This window comes from Phodopus roborovskii, unplaced genomic scaffold (genome assembly GCF_943737965.1).
Source record: "Phodopus roborovskii unplaced genomic scaffold, PHOROB, whole genome shotgun sequence".
Taxonomy (NCBI): Eukaryota; Metazoa; Chordata; class Mammalia; order Rodentia; family Cricetidae; genus Phodopus; species Phodopus roborovskii.
The window spans coordinates 11,132,758-11,148,070 of record NW_026126409.1 but is presented as its reverse complement, the minus strand read 5'-3'; the positions used below and the strand labels follow the sequence as shown (position 1 = coordinate 11,148,070).

At 48.1% G+C, this 15,313-nt stretch overlaps 1 protein-coding gene across 4 annotated transcripts in view; it reads right to left on the bottom strand.

Moving 5' to 3' along the window:
• Positions 1–5,410: 5,410 nt before the first annotated feature.
• Arhgef7 (Rho guanine nucleotide exchange factor 7) overlaps positions 5,411–15,313 on the bottom strand; it is a 101,707-nt gene continuing 91,804 nt past the window's right edge. For all 4 annotated transcript variants that reach the window (XM_051181993.1, XM_051181995.1, XM_051181996.1 and 1 more), the window contains 3 exons: positions 9,368–9,467; positions 9,061–9,115; positions 5,411–7,739 (listed from right to left, as the gene is read on the bottom strand). In XM_051181993.1, coding sequence (XP_051037950.1) covers positions 7,617–7,739; positions 9,061–9,115; positions 9,368–9,467 — 278 coding nt within the window. In that variant the 3' untranslated portion in view covers positions 5,411–7,616. The remainder of the gene's footprint in view (positions 7,740–9,060; positions 9,116–9,367; positions 9,468–15,313) is intronic.

Sequence of the window (15,313 nt, the reverse complement as noted above, 5' to 3'; positions counted from 1 at the left end):
CTTCTCTCTGGGAGCATCTGATTTTACAGACACTATGAGGGTACAACTGTGAACAAAACCAAGACCCCGTCTATCTGAAATGAGAGGGAACAAGACACTGTGAATCTATGCCTGCACTCCAGAGTGGGTTCCTTCTGCTGGCCACTAGCCAAATGTGTCTTGGAAGGAGGTGCAACAGTGGACAGCCTTCCTTTTGCCTCCCTGCTGGAAAGTGCATATGTTTCAGTATTGTCCAGGTGTTATGTGAATTCCAACAGTGTGTCAGAGCTGGGGAGTAAGCTGCTGGACATGGTCCCCCCCTCCAGCTGCAATGTTCTGAAAGGCCCTTCTCCAGCACACAACTGGAGGTTAACTCAGGGCTCTGCCTGCAGAGACCATGCTGCTCTTATCACTTGCTAATGTAGACACTATTTAATTAACTTGGTTTTATTTGTAAACAAATGTGGTTGGCATTTAATAACCGAGAGGATGTGTAGCTCCTGCAAAAAAAAAAAAAAAAAAAAAAAAAAAACTTTACAAAATTAAAAGCCGGTGAATGGCTGCATAATATGAGGGGAATTAATTATCCTGGGAGCTCCTGCTCCTTGGGGTGAAGTTGGTGATCAGTTGGTCACGGAAGCAAGTGTGAAGTGTGGAGGGCGGGGAAGCAGGGCTTGCCTGTTTCTCAAATTCACAAGAGAAGAGCCCTGGCACAGGCAAAGCTAGAGCTACAAGACAGCCTAGAGCTCATGCCCCTGGCCTGGTGTGTTCAGAGGAAGGTTTGGGCACACTCCCTGCCCACAGTGCCACTGGCAGAGCTAAGAAACTGGGCCCACAGGGCACCTGTGAGTCATTCCACAAACCAGGTTTGTGTGGCTCCCCAGTGTCTGTTCCTTTGTTGGGTAACTTCTGAATCATTGTGAACCAGGCTTCCTGGGGTGCTCATCTTCACAAGGCTCTAACCCATTCTTGTTCATTCCCATTCCCTCAAAATTTGCAGAACTTTTCCCTTGAGGTGTAGAACAGAAACAACAACAAACAAAAATAGAGGGGTTTCGAGGCATGGCAAGTAGAGTTGCCACACTTACAGTTTCAGGTCTCCAACATTACTACAGGCATTTCCTTCCATAGCCTTTGGTTTCCACCTTTCACTTTATTTCTATTTAATGTTTTTGTTATTAATAAAAATTGAATATTTTGTTCCTGACCTATGGGAAACTGATTTCTAAATAAAAGTTGCAGCTTGCAATGTGAGTTCTTTTTACACCATCAGTACCATCGACAGCAGTGGGTGTTTTCATGAGTTTTCTATGACCTGTGGATCCCCTATGCCAAGCAGGTACTGGGACAGCAGATGAATGTGGCTCTATTTCTCATCAGAGCAGCTCACCTTTCCATTGTCACTAATGTGGTATGTGTTGTCAGTTAAGTCCAAATCCCCAGAATACACACACACACACACACACACACACACACACACACACACACACACACACCAGAGTCTGCAAAACTGCATGTCTGATTAGAGCTGTGACAAGTTAGAATGTTGCAGATCTACATCCAGACAATCCAGTCCTGTAACAGCCACTCATTGCCCCATTTCTAGGTTAAACCTAACATCCCTGTGGCCATCAGATAAAACATTTTAGCAAAGTATCAATATACCACTAGCATCCACACATCCAAGAGCTAAGGATGTCACCTGACAGCTTCTCAGACTCCTCATAAAGACCTCCACTTCACTATTGCCATCTTCATCATGTTTCCATCCTGTGTCATTAAGGGCATTGAACTGTGACTGTATCTTGATTTGTGTGACTGTGGATGTTTGCATAACTGTTCCCGACCACTGTTTCTTGAGGCAGGGGCTGCGCTTTGCATCACCAAGTTTCGTTAAAGTTCTCATTTGCTCCTTCTCTGCCACACCAGCGTAGTGATTTCCACCAGTGGCGTTCGCAAAAGCCAACCCAACAAGGGAGGCTTTGCCTTCTGGAAATGTCAAGCCTGCTTTACTTTGAAGCCAGAGTTGGATCCTGAAGTGAATTCAGCTGAATTTGCACATACCGACTCAACTCTTCCTGTAGCATTTCCTGGATCTTCCATTGTTCATGCCTTTATTGTCAAGCTCAGGCTGGTATGGTACCACAGATATGCCAAATGCTGGCTCCTTTCTGTCCTCTGGATTTGTCTTGATCATCACACTTGTCCTCGCTCATACCCAGGAAGGGCACGTATGTGTGTGTGTGTGGGGGGGCATCTTCAGACAGCATAATCAATCCCTCTCTCATAGCTGGAAAGGGCATGTGTGTGTGTGTGTGTGTGTGTGTGAGAGAGAGAGAGAGAGAGAGAGAGAGAGAGAGAGAGAGAGAGAGAGAGAGAGAGAGAGAGAGAGAGAGGGAGGGAAGAAAGGAGGGGGGGGAGGGAGGGAAGTGTGCATCTTCAGAGGACAGGATTTACATCTTTAATTAGTGCTCTGTCCATTTTCAGACTTTCTTTTAAAAACACATCATTTCACCTTCATGTACAAGTTTACTGCTACAAAGAAAGTCAGGGTGCCCTGAGGCCATGCCTGCTACCTTGAGCATGAGCATGCTCTCCCTTTTCATCTGACAGGTCCATGTGCTTTGTCCTCCCGACTTGATCTGCACTTTATCAAGTCTTCTGAAAGAACAGATTGCCCTCAGCCTGTGCATTCCCTCTTCACATCCCCACCCTCAGCCATAGTCATCACTTCACTCTGGGGACAGAGGCGGAGGCCCTGTGACCCAATAGTTACCAGACGATCGGGAGCGTCCAGAACAAAAGACAGTGAGTTAAGCAGCACTGGCTCACTTGGCCATCATAGGGCCTCCATTCCAGACTCCTGCCCCCAGGATTTGGTTAACAGCAGTGAAATGGAGACAAGTGCCTTCATCAGCTTTATTGAAAAGTGCCTTACAGAACTGTGTGCTAATTAAGAAGTATGTTAATAGGGTGAGCTCTGGCAAGGGTACCTTGAGGCCTGGCCTATGGTTGACAAGCTAGACAGAACAGGAAGCAGCCCAATGCAAACCTTCCCCCAACAGCACCCTGTGAGCGAGGCTGGTAATGCAAATGCTCTCAGAAGGGAATGATACACCAGCTGACCTGCATGTGCCTCACACACCATTCCCTCCCCAGGAGGTGGCAGAATCAGGCTCCACTTACACTTAGGGAGCTCTGCAGGCTCCAGAAAAACCATTGTGACTAAGAGGGGTGGAGAGGTGGACAGCAGTGAGGAAGGGAAGGAAATGAGGACTGGTGGGGCAGAGTTGAGGACAGACATCCCAGGAACAGAGATGCGCCTGCACTGCTGTGGGGGCAGGTGCTGGGTGCAAGATCCAGACTGGTCCCGAGATGAGAAACTGCAGGCAGCTCCTTGGAGTACTGCCAGTGTGGGGAAAAGACAGGTTGGGGGTCGAGGAGTGAGGAAGTCAGACACTGTACGAAGTGCTTAGCCCTGGGGCGGCCATGCTGAAGCCGCTGTTTAAATGCTGTGCCGGTCCACTCTAGGGATTCCACAGCTGTCCAAGTCCTGTTCAGAAGACTCCACTTACATCTCCTCCACAAGCAGGGATTTCCAGAATTTAACACAAAACAAACAAAAAACAAACCCACAAAGGTTTTATCTGCCTCAAGCCAGGCCAGTCCAAACTCCCAAGTATCCAGAGCGCTCAACCAATTACAACACAAATCATTTTGCCTGAATTAACTGAAACCCTGGAGATTTCAGATTCTGACTTCCTCTGGGTTCTCATCTGAATGGTGGCTGGCCAGGCATTCTACAGAGCTACCTTAGTACCTGACACTACTGTCCATCTGGGTCCTGTGCTGACACAGCACCTTTCTAGACAGGTCATCACATCATATCCAGGAACCCTCATTTGAGTTGCATTTCCCCAGCTCAACTCACGCTGCTCACTAATTGGACTAGGACTGAGGTTGTGTGCATGCTTGGAGTTGTTTTTTTGAAGCAAGGTCTTAACTGAGTCACCGCAGCTGGCCTTGGACATGCAAGAGCCCCACGTGAGGGGTGTGTGTCCTGGCCTATGTCTGTACCCGCTGCTTGCAGGCTTGCTTTCTGGATGACCAATGAGCCGTTTGATACAGGATTCTGACACACAGCACTGAGGAACAAGACAGTAAAGTCACCCAGGATGACCAGCCACTGCATCTCTTTGTAATCTGATACAAAATTCCTAATAGTTAGGTCTCCTGAGCAAATGGTTCAGTCTGAGTTCCAGGGATGAACAAGTGTGGTAGTGTGAGTGAGGATGGTTTTGGTTATGTGGTCTCCAGTTGGTGTAACTGTTGTGGAAGGATTAGGTGATAGGTAGCTGGAGGAGGTGCCACTGGGGGCATGCTTTGGAAGTTTCCAAAAAGGGGCAGTCTCTAGTGTTCTCCGGCACTTAAGACACAAGCGCTCAGCTGTTGCTGTGGGGCGGCCTGTGCTCCACCATCACAGACTCAAACCCTGTGACACCGTAAGCTCAGTTAAATTCTTTTTTCCCTGTAAGCTGGTGTTTCACTAGCAATGGAAAAGTACCTAACACACTGGGTTAGCTCAGCTCCCGTGGGCAAGAATAAGGTTTTTGAAAGGTGATCCTTCGCTACAGCTTGGATCCTGAGTGCCATCAAAGATCCGGGTGCTGAAGGCTTGGTCCCAGAGTGGTAATACTGGGAGATCATCAAAATTAGGTCACATTGTAGGGGACTAAGGGTTCTGGGCCCTCCTGTTTGTCCTTCGCTTCTTTAACATCATACAGTAAACGAATCCTTCACCACCACAAAACCCACAAGACACTGTGCAACCACAGGCCCCAATGTGACAGAGCTAAGCTACCTCTGAAACCACAAGCCAAAACAAGCCTATTGTCTGTCCTCTTCACTGTGTCTAAGGGGAGGTAACAGAACCCAGCACACCCCGGGTTCAGCGGTGCAGCTTCTAGCTTTGTGATTCTAACTGGCAATACCCTTGCCCCAGCCTTTGATGGCTGTCATCCTACCCTCTGAACTGGAAAGAGAGGTACCTTCACCAGTACCCTCTATCAGAGTCAGAAGGGCTCTGACAGAACAGTACACAGTAATCTCCTTTCATCCGATGGCAATTCTTGTAGAGGTCCCACAGCCTTTTGTTCAAATCCATGCAGTGGCCCACATGCTAACACTAGTCACCATTCCAATGATAGATTCGGGGGATGGGGACTACAACTTATGTTCCTAAAACTGTCTTCCTTCACTTATCGTCCTTAAACGTTCCCTAACATGATTTCAAAGGTTTATGCGTTCTTTTCCTGTTTCAAATACGTCAGGATTTTTTAAACCTTAAACACCAGCACACACACACACACACACACACACACACACACACACACACACACACACACAATCTGAAAGAAGATAAAGTGACACGTTTTATGAGATAAGAAAAATAAGGAGTTTAATAATTCCAGGGGTATAGCACACACACTGCAGTAGTCAATGCCAGGTGCTGTCTGTCAACACCGGGTTTCCTGTAGTGTCTGGATGCCCCGGGCACCCCGGGGAAGTAGGGGGATTGGCATGAAGTGCACACAGGCGCATGGACCTCAGATAAAGGGTACAATGGAGCTTCGGAGGCTGCTACATCGCAACATGGTTCAGAACGGAAAGTGCTTCACATCTACAGGGTAGGAAATGGCTTCGTCCCCCTCATCCTCAGAGAAACGGAGGAGCAACAGTTGGCGAATGGCGCCCTGGGTTGCTGGTACCAAAGCCCCACGCGAGGAGACTTGAGGAGGGAAGTGGGTGTGCACAACAGGGTCAGTTTTTAAAAAGAACTGCTCTCGGATGCAGATTCTTGATCCCTAGAGAGCCTGGAAGACGCTGGATCCACAGAAAGAAAAGGCAGTGTGCCCACACGCAACCTCTAGCCACCCTGTGCAAGGCAGGGATGTTAGAACATGAATACTCATGAAAACTCCAAGTGAATCATTAAGGCAGGTCTGTAAGAAATTGTCCTGGGGCATGGATGGTGACCTCAGTGGTGGTGAGGCCAGTGGCAAATACGGTCTTTGCTTACTCTTGGCGGAGCAGCTGCACAGCAACCCCAGGCACCTGTCGCCAGCAGTGGAGAGATGCAAGGAGTGTTGTTCCTGAGTTAAGGTCTACTGTGACAGCGGCACACTGTCTTTTGCTGCAGTGTCTTTCAGGTCAGCAAAGTGCTTAGAAAACAGGGCTTACCAAAAAGAACGATAACACCTCAGCTTCTCTCACTCAGCAAAGCCCAGTAAAATGCTGACAGCAGTGGGAGGGTCTGATGAGAGTCTGAGTGAACCCTGACAGATGCAAGCCACAGACACTGCAACCAGTCAGTGTGGAGGAAGAAGAGAACACAGAGGGCCCCCAGGGTCTGCTCAGAAACTGCCGCACAGGATGGGCCAGGGCCACAAAGGACAGGGTGAAGGGGCTGGGTCACATCCTAGAGAGAGGCTGTCCTGAAGCCCCTGCAGCCACACTGCTACTCAACACCTTTCTACGGAAAAGTTTCTCTGGCTTCAAAACAACCTCTTTGGAGGAAGGAAGTGGACAGCTAAGCTCCTGAGGTCACTGTCACTTATTGCCAAACCAAAGGCAAGCCCTGGCCCAACAGAAAACAGGGTTTCTAGTCCAGGCCATCTGCCTTCCAGGGCCTACCTGGGCCTAGGGAGGCAGCAGAGTGGGACATGGCACAGCAGGGCGCAGCCCTCTGGGGCCTTCACTGTGCAGCTCAACTGCGGATATGTATTGCTTTATTTTTGCTCAAAGGGGGGAAGAGAGGGCTTTCCGTGACGTGGACAATGCTGACTGCAGCCAAAGGCAAGCAGAGAACAGCTGGCCTCAAACAGCCTGCAGTCAAATCCTGCCTGGCAGCACCGGCTAGAGAATATGGAATAAATAACACAACTATATACAGGGTCTTGTTCTCTCGGGGGAGGGCCAAGCACAAGATTGTTCCACTTCTCCACACTGTGACACATTCCTGTGACGCAGAGCCTAGCCAGGACAGGGACAGCAGGAGAGAGCATCCCAGGCAGATAGCAACACCACATTCCTAGAATCCATGGTTCCCTGGGCACAGTCACAGGCCTGAGACAGAAATACTGCAGTTAAGAAGGGGATGGTAACACAAACGCACACTGTGCCCTTGTGGGGCGCTCCTGATGGCACCACAGCGCCTGCATCAAGTGGGACAAGTCGGCCGCCCAGGCCTCTATTGGTTCACCCTTCTGCTCCCAACACTCCGTGAATACAACTTCAAATCCCTGTGGCCGGAAAGGCTGAGAAGGAAATCCTAGCAAGAGGGTTAGCCCAGTCACATCACGGGTACGCGTTCAGAGGTCAGTATTTACAAGTACACAGGTATGTTATTTATAAATTCAACTGAAGTCCAAACGCCAGAGGACTCTGGTCAGTCACCGACCGCATAGAGAAGTCGGCAGACATATGCTCAGTCCAGGTCTCAGTGTTATACCTCACTCACAACTACGTCAGTAAGAGCCTGATGAAGACCCTTAGTCCTGAATGCCTCTGTGCTTGGGCCAAGGACCACAGCCTTGTCTGGGAACTGCTGGTCTTCAGCCTGCAAGAAGGAGGTCGGCCTATAGGTTGGTTTCGTCCCAAGCAGGGTCGTTCATGTTCTTTAGAACCTTCCTCACCAGCTTCTCTAGGTCCTTGCGGGCCCTCTGCTCCTCCTCTAAGGACTTCTTCATCTTCTTGTTATCCTGCAAGGCAAGCAGATAACAGCAGGTTCACCACCTCAGCACCTAAAGTGCCCTGCATCACAGCTGCACCCTTAGGTAGTCCAGTTTGGCAGGGGCTGGCCAAAAGAGCTGAGCCGTGAATGTACACGGAAGCACACTGGGCAGTCTCCTACTTACTCTCATGAGCAAGACGTTATAAAACGTGCCAAAAGCAAGGGGCTGGAAAAAGTGACAAGGACAATGTCTACAAACCTACCACTAGCATTTTTAAATTCCCCTGTCCAGTCAAACGCAGAAAAGAAGCAACAGCAACTGAATGGACCACGGAAGGAAGGAAGGAGAGAGGGAGGGAGGGACGGAGAGATGGAAGGGGGGGAGGGAGGGGTGCTGCCCTGAACACACGTGAGCCAGGCACTGCCACCTGCCCAGTTACTTCACCCCCCCACAAAGTCCTGCCCTGTTCCTCAAAAGTGCCTGTGACTCTACACCCTCCCTTTAAACCTACCCAACAGCTATTGAACATGCACAGCACACACGGGGTTAGCAGTGGGCAAGTGGGCAGTGCTTGCAACGCAAGCCAGGTGATCTGAGTTTGATTCCCAGACAACACAGGAGGAAGAAGGACACCAACTCCACAAGGCTGTCCTCTGACCTCCACACACATGCCATGGCAAGTGCCACCCCATATTATACACACACTAATAACAAAACACAACTTGAAACTAAAAAACAAACAAAAACAAAACAAACAAAAACACATACTGTCCAGATGTCCTGGATTTTTGAAGCCAAGTAGCTAGAAGCAACTAGCAGGATACTACGATGGACAGTACCATAAATGACTCTAGCAAACCCCAAAGTAGATCACATCCAAAGACTAGTGCTACAGAAACAAGTATTTTTCTGGCCTGTCACTCTTGTATTTTTAATTTTTAAATGATTTAGTTTTTAGATTTGTTTTATGTGTATGGGTGTTTTCCTGCATGTATGCCAGTGTACCATGTACAAGAAGTACCCGAAAAGGTCAGAGGAAGGCATCAGATACTCCAGGACTGAAATTAATAGATGTTTGTGCGCTGCCATGTAGATTCAAGAAACTGAATGTGGGGCCTCAGGAAGAACAAGTGCTCTTAACGACTGAGCCACCTCCAGCCCAGCCTGTCACTCTTAAGTACTGAGCCATCTCTAGCCCTAGCCTGTCACTCCTAAGTAAGGCTGGTGGCTTTGTGATTTCCTTTTATTCCACAACGAGCTTCATACTTCTCCTTTACTTCCACTTAAAAAGAAAAAAGAAAAAAAAAAAAAAAACCCACTTATTAAAACTAAAATGTAATTGGCATACCTGTCTTAACTCTTGGACTTCATCCTTTAATGCGTACACCGTGTCCACAAGGCTCCTGTAACAGGGAAGAGTAAGCCCATGAAAGGTGGTCGTATGCCAAGGATGCACAGATGGCAGGGCCTCTGGGGCTACCTTGGTCAGCAGAGAGCCAAGCTCTACCTACTCAGTCTCCTTGTCTAAATTCCTAACCAGAGTGGCCCGCCATCATCCATCAGTGAGGCTCCACCCAGCTTCCAGCAGACTTCAGACTGTGCCAACAGGAGGGGGAGAGAGAGGAGCCGGCTGTACAGAAAGGAAAACACCTTACTTTTCTTCTATCACGGTCTGCCCGTTGCTTCTGGTTTCTTCAACTATAATTTTTTCTTCTTCTGGAAGCAACACTTGTGGAGCCGATTCTTTGCGTGAACCTGGTCATTGAAAAGAGAGGTACAGCGTGAGTGCTGCAGCAGGACCAAGCAAGGGATCTATGTACGCTACTACACATCACTCATACACCCAGGGCAGTGACTACACGTTAACATCTTTGACCAGTTTTCTCCAGCTGTCAGTTGGATGTGGCCAACCAAAGCATTTCAGAGAAAAGAAGCGGCAACAGAAAAAAAAGTAAAAATAGCCTCTTTTACTATGGAAATCTCTAACAGCAAGTACATTAGAGGTCTGACCACATTGCATTCAATACACAACAAAATTTAAATCATTGCATCATTCCAGCATCGCTAGAAAGACCAGACCAGGAAAGAACATGTGATTCTTGTGCTTGTAAATGAAAAACACTAGAAATTACCTCTGGAGAGGTCGCTCAGAGTCAAGGGCTAAAAGTAACAGCTGAAACATCAAGAGAAGACTGTACATGTACAGCAATGTCTATACAAATATAACATAATAACACGTAGTTTAGTAAGGCTGAAATGTATCGTCTTATCACTGTGAAAAATCTCTCAGTCCCCTTGAACACACACAGCTTTGAAGGCAAAGGAAGCAAACTTCCCATAGCATCAAGGCATGTGGTCCTGGCACAGGTGCTGACTGGTGACCACCTCTATGTGGCATGCACTGTGCAACACAGACACTGACTAGCTTTGGAAGGGCAGGTACCAGAAAGAAGGATTATGTGATGTGACTATGAGCATTTGCTTTTGAGCACCACCACTGGAGGAAGAATGGGTTCTGCCGCACAACAGGCACACCTGCTCATGGCTGTCCTTGTCTGAGTGCTCTGCTGAGGAAAGCAGGGCACGAAGTAAAATGACTGCCTGTGGAAGTGGGGGTAATTTGCTTTTTTGTTTCTGGGGTGCCCTCTGTCTTCCTAAAAGCACATCAGATTTTAAGGAGCACTTCTTATATGCCCTGGTTGGCATGGAAACCCTACAACAGTGCTTGAGAGACGGCACTTTGAAGAGTGGCTTTGCGGGCAATTTAACCCAAGCCTATGCTTCTCTGAACAAACGGAGGTGAGCCACTGCCGTCTAAGCTGACAGCAAGGGTTTATGAAATGTCCCGGGCAAGTGCTAGCCATCCACTAGGGAACTAGGGGGCCTGGAAGACTGTGGCCTCAGGTCCATCTCCCCAAGCCATCTTCTGTCGATCTGCCAAGTCTGTTGCACTGGAAGGTGCTGGGTCAAGCCCAGGATGGCAGGGCCTGGAAACACTTTGGGGAGCTTCCAGCCAGGTCTACGCCACACAGCAGTTTTGCCAGTGAAAGAAGTGGCGGGCATATGGTGAGGCAGCCCAGCTTCGACTTCCATATGAGTTGGTGGAAGGCTGCCAATGCCCTGGTTCCCTCTGAGCACATTGACATGTCACTTGGGGAAACTGTCCACAGATGGCCACCCCACTCTTAGAGAAGGTTCATCAACAGGCTCTGGTGAGGCCACACCATCTATCCTTCCCCTCAGTGCCCCAAGTCCTGGGGATGTAGAGCTTTAAGATGCAGGTCCTAGAGAAAAAAAACACTAGCAGGCTGGCAATGTCAGCCCAGCCCCACCCCACGCAGGGTCCAACTGACTGGCAGATGTCCCTTCTGGACAGCCTCCTTGAGATGGCAGGAGCCCACTCAAGCTCCTCTCCTGTTGAGCATTGATAAGACACACGGGTCACTGGGGCAAATATGAGAGAAAGTGCCAGGCATGTGTTCAACTGTATATCCCACACAAGGGCAGGTGTCTACTGTCCTTAGAAGTTAGTACATGCTCACTGTGGCCAGAAAAGTGAGGATTTCAATGATCCTGGTGTATGAGCTCCTTGGTGAAGAGTGGCAGCCAGAACAATGCTCGGGTTAGCTTCACAGGTATCCACTGGTATTCAGAGGCCAAGGATACTGCTTGGGCTGATAGCTGGTGACTGAGTTAGCACTAAACTGAGAAGTCTTGTTCACTACTCTGTCACACTAAACTCAACAGAGGCTTGAGAAGGATCAGCAGCTGAGAACTGAGGCCTCAGACCACACCAAGCAGCAGGGGACATGCTTGCTTTCAGTTCGTTAGTCTTTTCTCCCTGGACAACCTAGCATTGAAGCTTCCAGACTGCATGACACAAAGGGTGTCACTGCAAAGCGAGGGGGTGGAGCCATGACAGAGAAAACTTCCGGGGGTTGGCCCTTCAGTGAATCATGCAGTCTCCACTTAACTACTTGGAGTTCAAAGGGGCAGCCTTTTCTACAGCAGCCTGAAAGCCAGCTCTTACCAACAAAGTTCGTTAAGTACACTAAGCAACACAATGGATTTGAGGAACTCTATGGCCCCAGTTGTCAGTTGAAAACACATGACAGGGTCTTGGATATACAACTGCTGTGTGCACAAAGCACTCAAGAATTCAGAGTCTGAGTATGGGATCATGTTCCTGGTAGTCCCATTGACCCAGCTCGGACATGGGTGGGGGAACACTTGATGGAGGCACTGTCGGCAAGGCATATTGATCTGTGCCAATAGACACCTGCCAGCTCACCACCTGCCACATTCCAACAGAACACATATTTCTAAAATGACTCTTTAAAAATACACGCTCTTACAACAAAACAGTGAAAGATAGCATGGCCAGGTTTGTAAGTTAGTGAACTATTTTAAAAATTTTTAAGTTTTCTAAAACACATTACATCTGGAATATTCTTAGTGGCATCACAGCACACTTTTCTCAACACCTAACTGGAATATTCTTAGTGGTGTCACAGTGCACTTTTCTTGGACACCTAACTCAGAAAAACCACGCAACCACAGAACCAGGGAATTTCCTAGCACTTTGCTTAAAATCTCACCACAGGAACTGGGACCCGTTAGCATACTGACGGCTCTGCACAGTGAAGAGCTGTGTTTGCACACTGGTCTTTGAGGAGATGGAGTCAGGATGTGCTGCTGCTGTTTCCTGAAGGCTGCATGCCCAAGTTCACAGTGCACTTGTAGCACTGAGGGCTTGGGGGGGGGGGGGAGACAGACTTTATCAGTCCACCTGAACTCCTCATCTGAGCAGCGGACTTTTGTGGTTTTATGGCTAACAGTGTGGAAGTCCCGGTGGCCCATAGCCCCTACAAAACTATCATTCTGCCCTCATCATTAAGATTCCCATGTGTAAGTAGAGTAAAAACAAAGACAAAAACAAAACAAAAAAAAAAAAACCACACGCACGGATAACAGAACAATTTACAATCAGCCCCAACCTACTAGCACTTCTCAGGCTGGACTCTCTAGGAACAAACATGCAAGTGTGTCTTACCAACCTCAAGTCCTCTGCATGATGATTTTAAAGATCACTCTTTGATGACACTGGCATGTTGGGGATGCTAGCAGGCTCTAGGTCCTATGGCAACACCCACACACAGATGTGATTCAAGACTGGAAACATGTTCACAGCAACAGAACACAAGAGTCAAACACTAGAAGCCTCCATAACCCTGCCCTGCATCATCAAAGGTTTCCAGGCCTAACCAAGGAATCCAATTCAGAGTAGACTATGCCTAGGCTGCCATAGCTGAGGATAACCCTAGGACACTCCCACCAGGGACCACAGGGTGACACACAGCTGGGTGACTCAGCAATAACCACGCTGGCTGTCCAACTCATGCCCTGTGCGAAGTATGGTAAGTATGTGAGCATGCACATGTGTGTTAGCCTGCACCCAAAGCAATGACTGTCTGTCTCAATGAAGCATTAACTATTTGGGCAGTAGCTGACTTCCGATATTTGCGACATGTTCCTCCATCATTTACATTCAACTGGCACTACTTTCAGAATGAAACAAATCATAACACTTAAGAGATCTCTTCAGTAGCATCCAAATTACACAGGCTACATTTTGTCTATGGGTCTGAGATTTGGGATTAGCTTTTTCCACACAAGGAAAAGGGAGGGTTGACCCCCAGGGATGGCTTCTTTCTCTTCTGAACTAGGCATGCACATCGCAAAACAAAAGTCAAATGCCAGCCCTGGTCCAAACGAAGGACTTCAAAGCTGAGCTGCTTTTCACCTGTGAGAGGGAATGCTGCTTCTGAGGACAAGCTGTGAAAGAACAGGGGGACAGGAAGAGGACAGCTGGGCCTGGAGGGGCATGCCTTGGATCCCTCTCTACTAGGGAGGAAGAAGCAGGCAGGGCTGTGAGTTCCAGGCCAGCCAGCTACATAGAAAGAGCTTGCATTGCATTATTTATAGACTTCATCCCATCTAAGAAAGTACCAGTCCTCTACCATGGCAGACAGAAAAGGTGTGCCTGCGGAAGATGCCAGCTTGATAGATTGGCCACGGCATACTCAGCTTCAAACTATGCTATTCCCCTCCCCCATGTAACAAATATAAAAACCAAGGGCTAGCAAATGCAAAATTTATTTCAACTGTACAGAACAGATGTCTTTTTAATATAAAACAGACACTTCATTGCCATATGCAACCACAGACAATAAGCATACTGTACAATACAATGCAACATTCAGATATACATCCAAGTGAATTTTCAAATGGGAGTCTTGTACTAAAATGGCTTTTCCCATTCACAGATAAAGAGCACAATATATAGATTTCCCCAGGATCATATACCACTATATACACATTATTGTGTTTTGGCAATTTTATGCCGAACACAGAGTTAACGTAGCTTAGTAAAGACTTGTGGCGAGGACAGGTTAGACAGGAACACTGTTGGGCCACCTGCAGAAGGCCCACGGGATGGCTTGGACCTACCTTCTCGCTCAGTTTGCATTCTTCTGTTATCACACTCACTGCACACGGCTTTACAGAGCTGCAGAACCGTTAGGTACTATCAGCATGACTACAGCTCCACAAACGTAGAGATGATGGCCCCTCCAACGCCGTGTCCCCTCTGCCACACGAGGACCATCTCCTGTGCCTGTGGCACTAACAAACTTCTAACCAGGTCACAAAACCAATGTCAGACATTCAAAACAAATGCAAAGAAAAGTTCGGGCTATTGTTCCACAGCATTAGCCTCAACAAAAAAACACCATCCAAACGGCTCTGACTGGTATGAAAAGATCAATGGCAAGCCATCAGAACTTTGCTCAACAATACAGACCGCGATATCTCCTAAAGACAGCCGTGTCACTTCACTTGGTGTTAAGAGAAAACCTCAAGTACAGCTGTGCCTGCCTCCCTGTTGTACCACACAGCCTATGACAGGCAACCCATGCTAAGGTAAGGCAAGGGCAAGCAGCCTGAGGCAGAGTCAGCAAAGACAACCGCAGAATGGGATATCACAGCAGAGCCGTTTCTGTCAATGCTTGAAATCAAGTAAATACAGACATTTTGTGTTTTATTTTGATTTTAAAAGTTCCATTTGCTATTTGGCAGAATCTACACAAACCTCATTTCTACTAGAAATTAATACTGGGTGCAAGTTTTAAAAGCTTGCTCCTTGAAATCCTTATAAAAATCCAAACTCTTGGGGGGGGGGGCATAAGCAGCTCTGTAGCCACAAGGAACAGGCAGACCTTGGTGTGGGGAGCTACGCTGCCCAGCGGCTCCAGGCCACCCCTCCCACTATGCACACACTCCTCCATTAGCAGCAGCAGGATCCAGCTCCCAGAGGACAGGGAGCAAAGGGGACACAATACTGTATACAAGGACTTGGCAAGGAGGGCTAGGGGTCAGAGGCCATGGCCACTAGAGCTCCATACGCTGAAGGATGCAAAGAGCATCATTCTCCATTTACTGTGGCACTGTTTCTGAAGCGGATGTCAATCAACACTTTGTAGACAGTGCTGTCCCTCAAGCAATAGCCAGGTATGGTCTGCTGCTACAACTGAATGTGACGT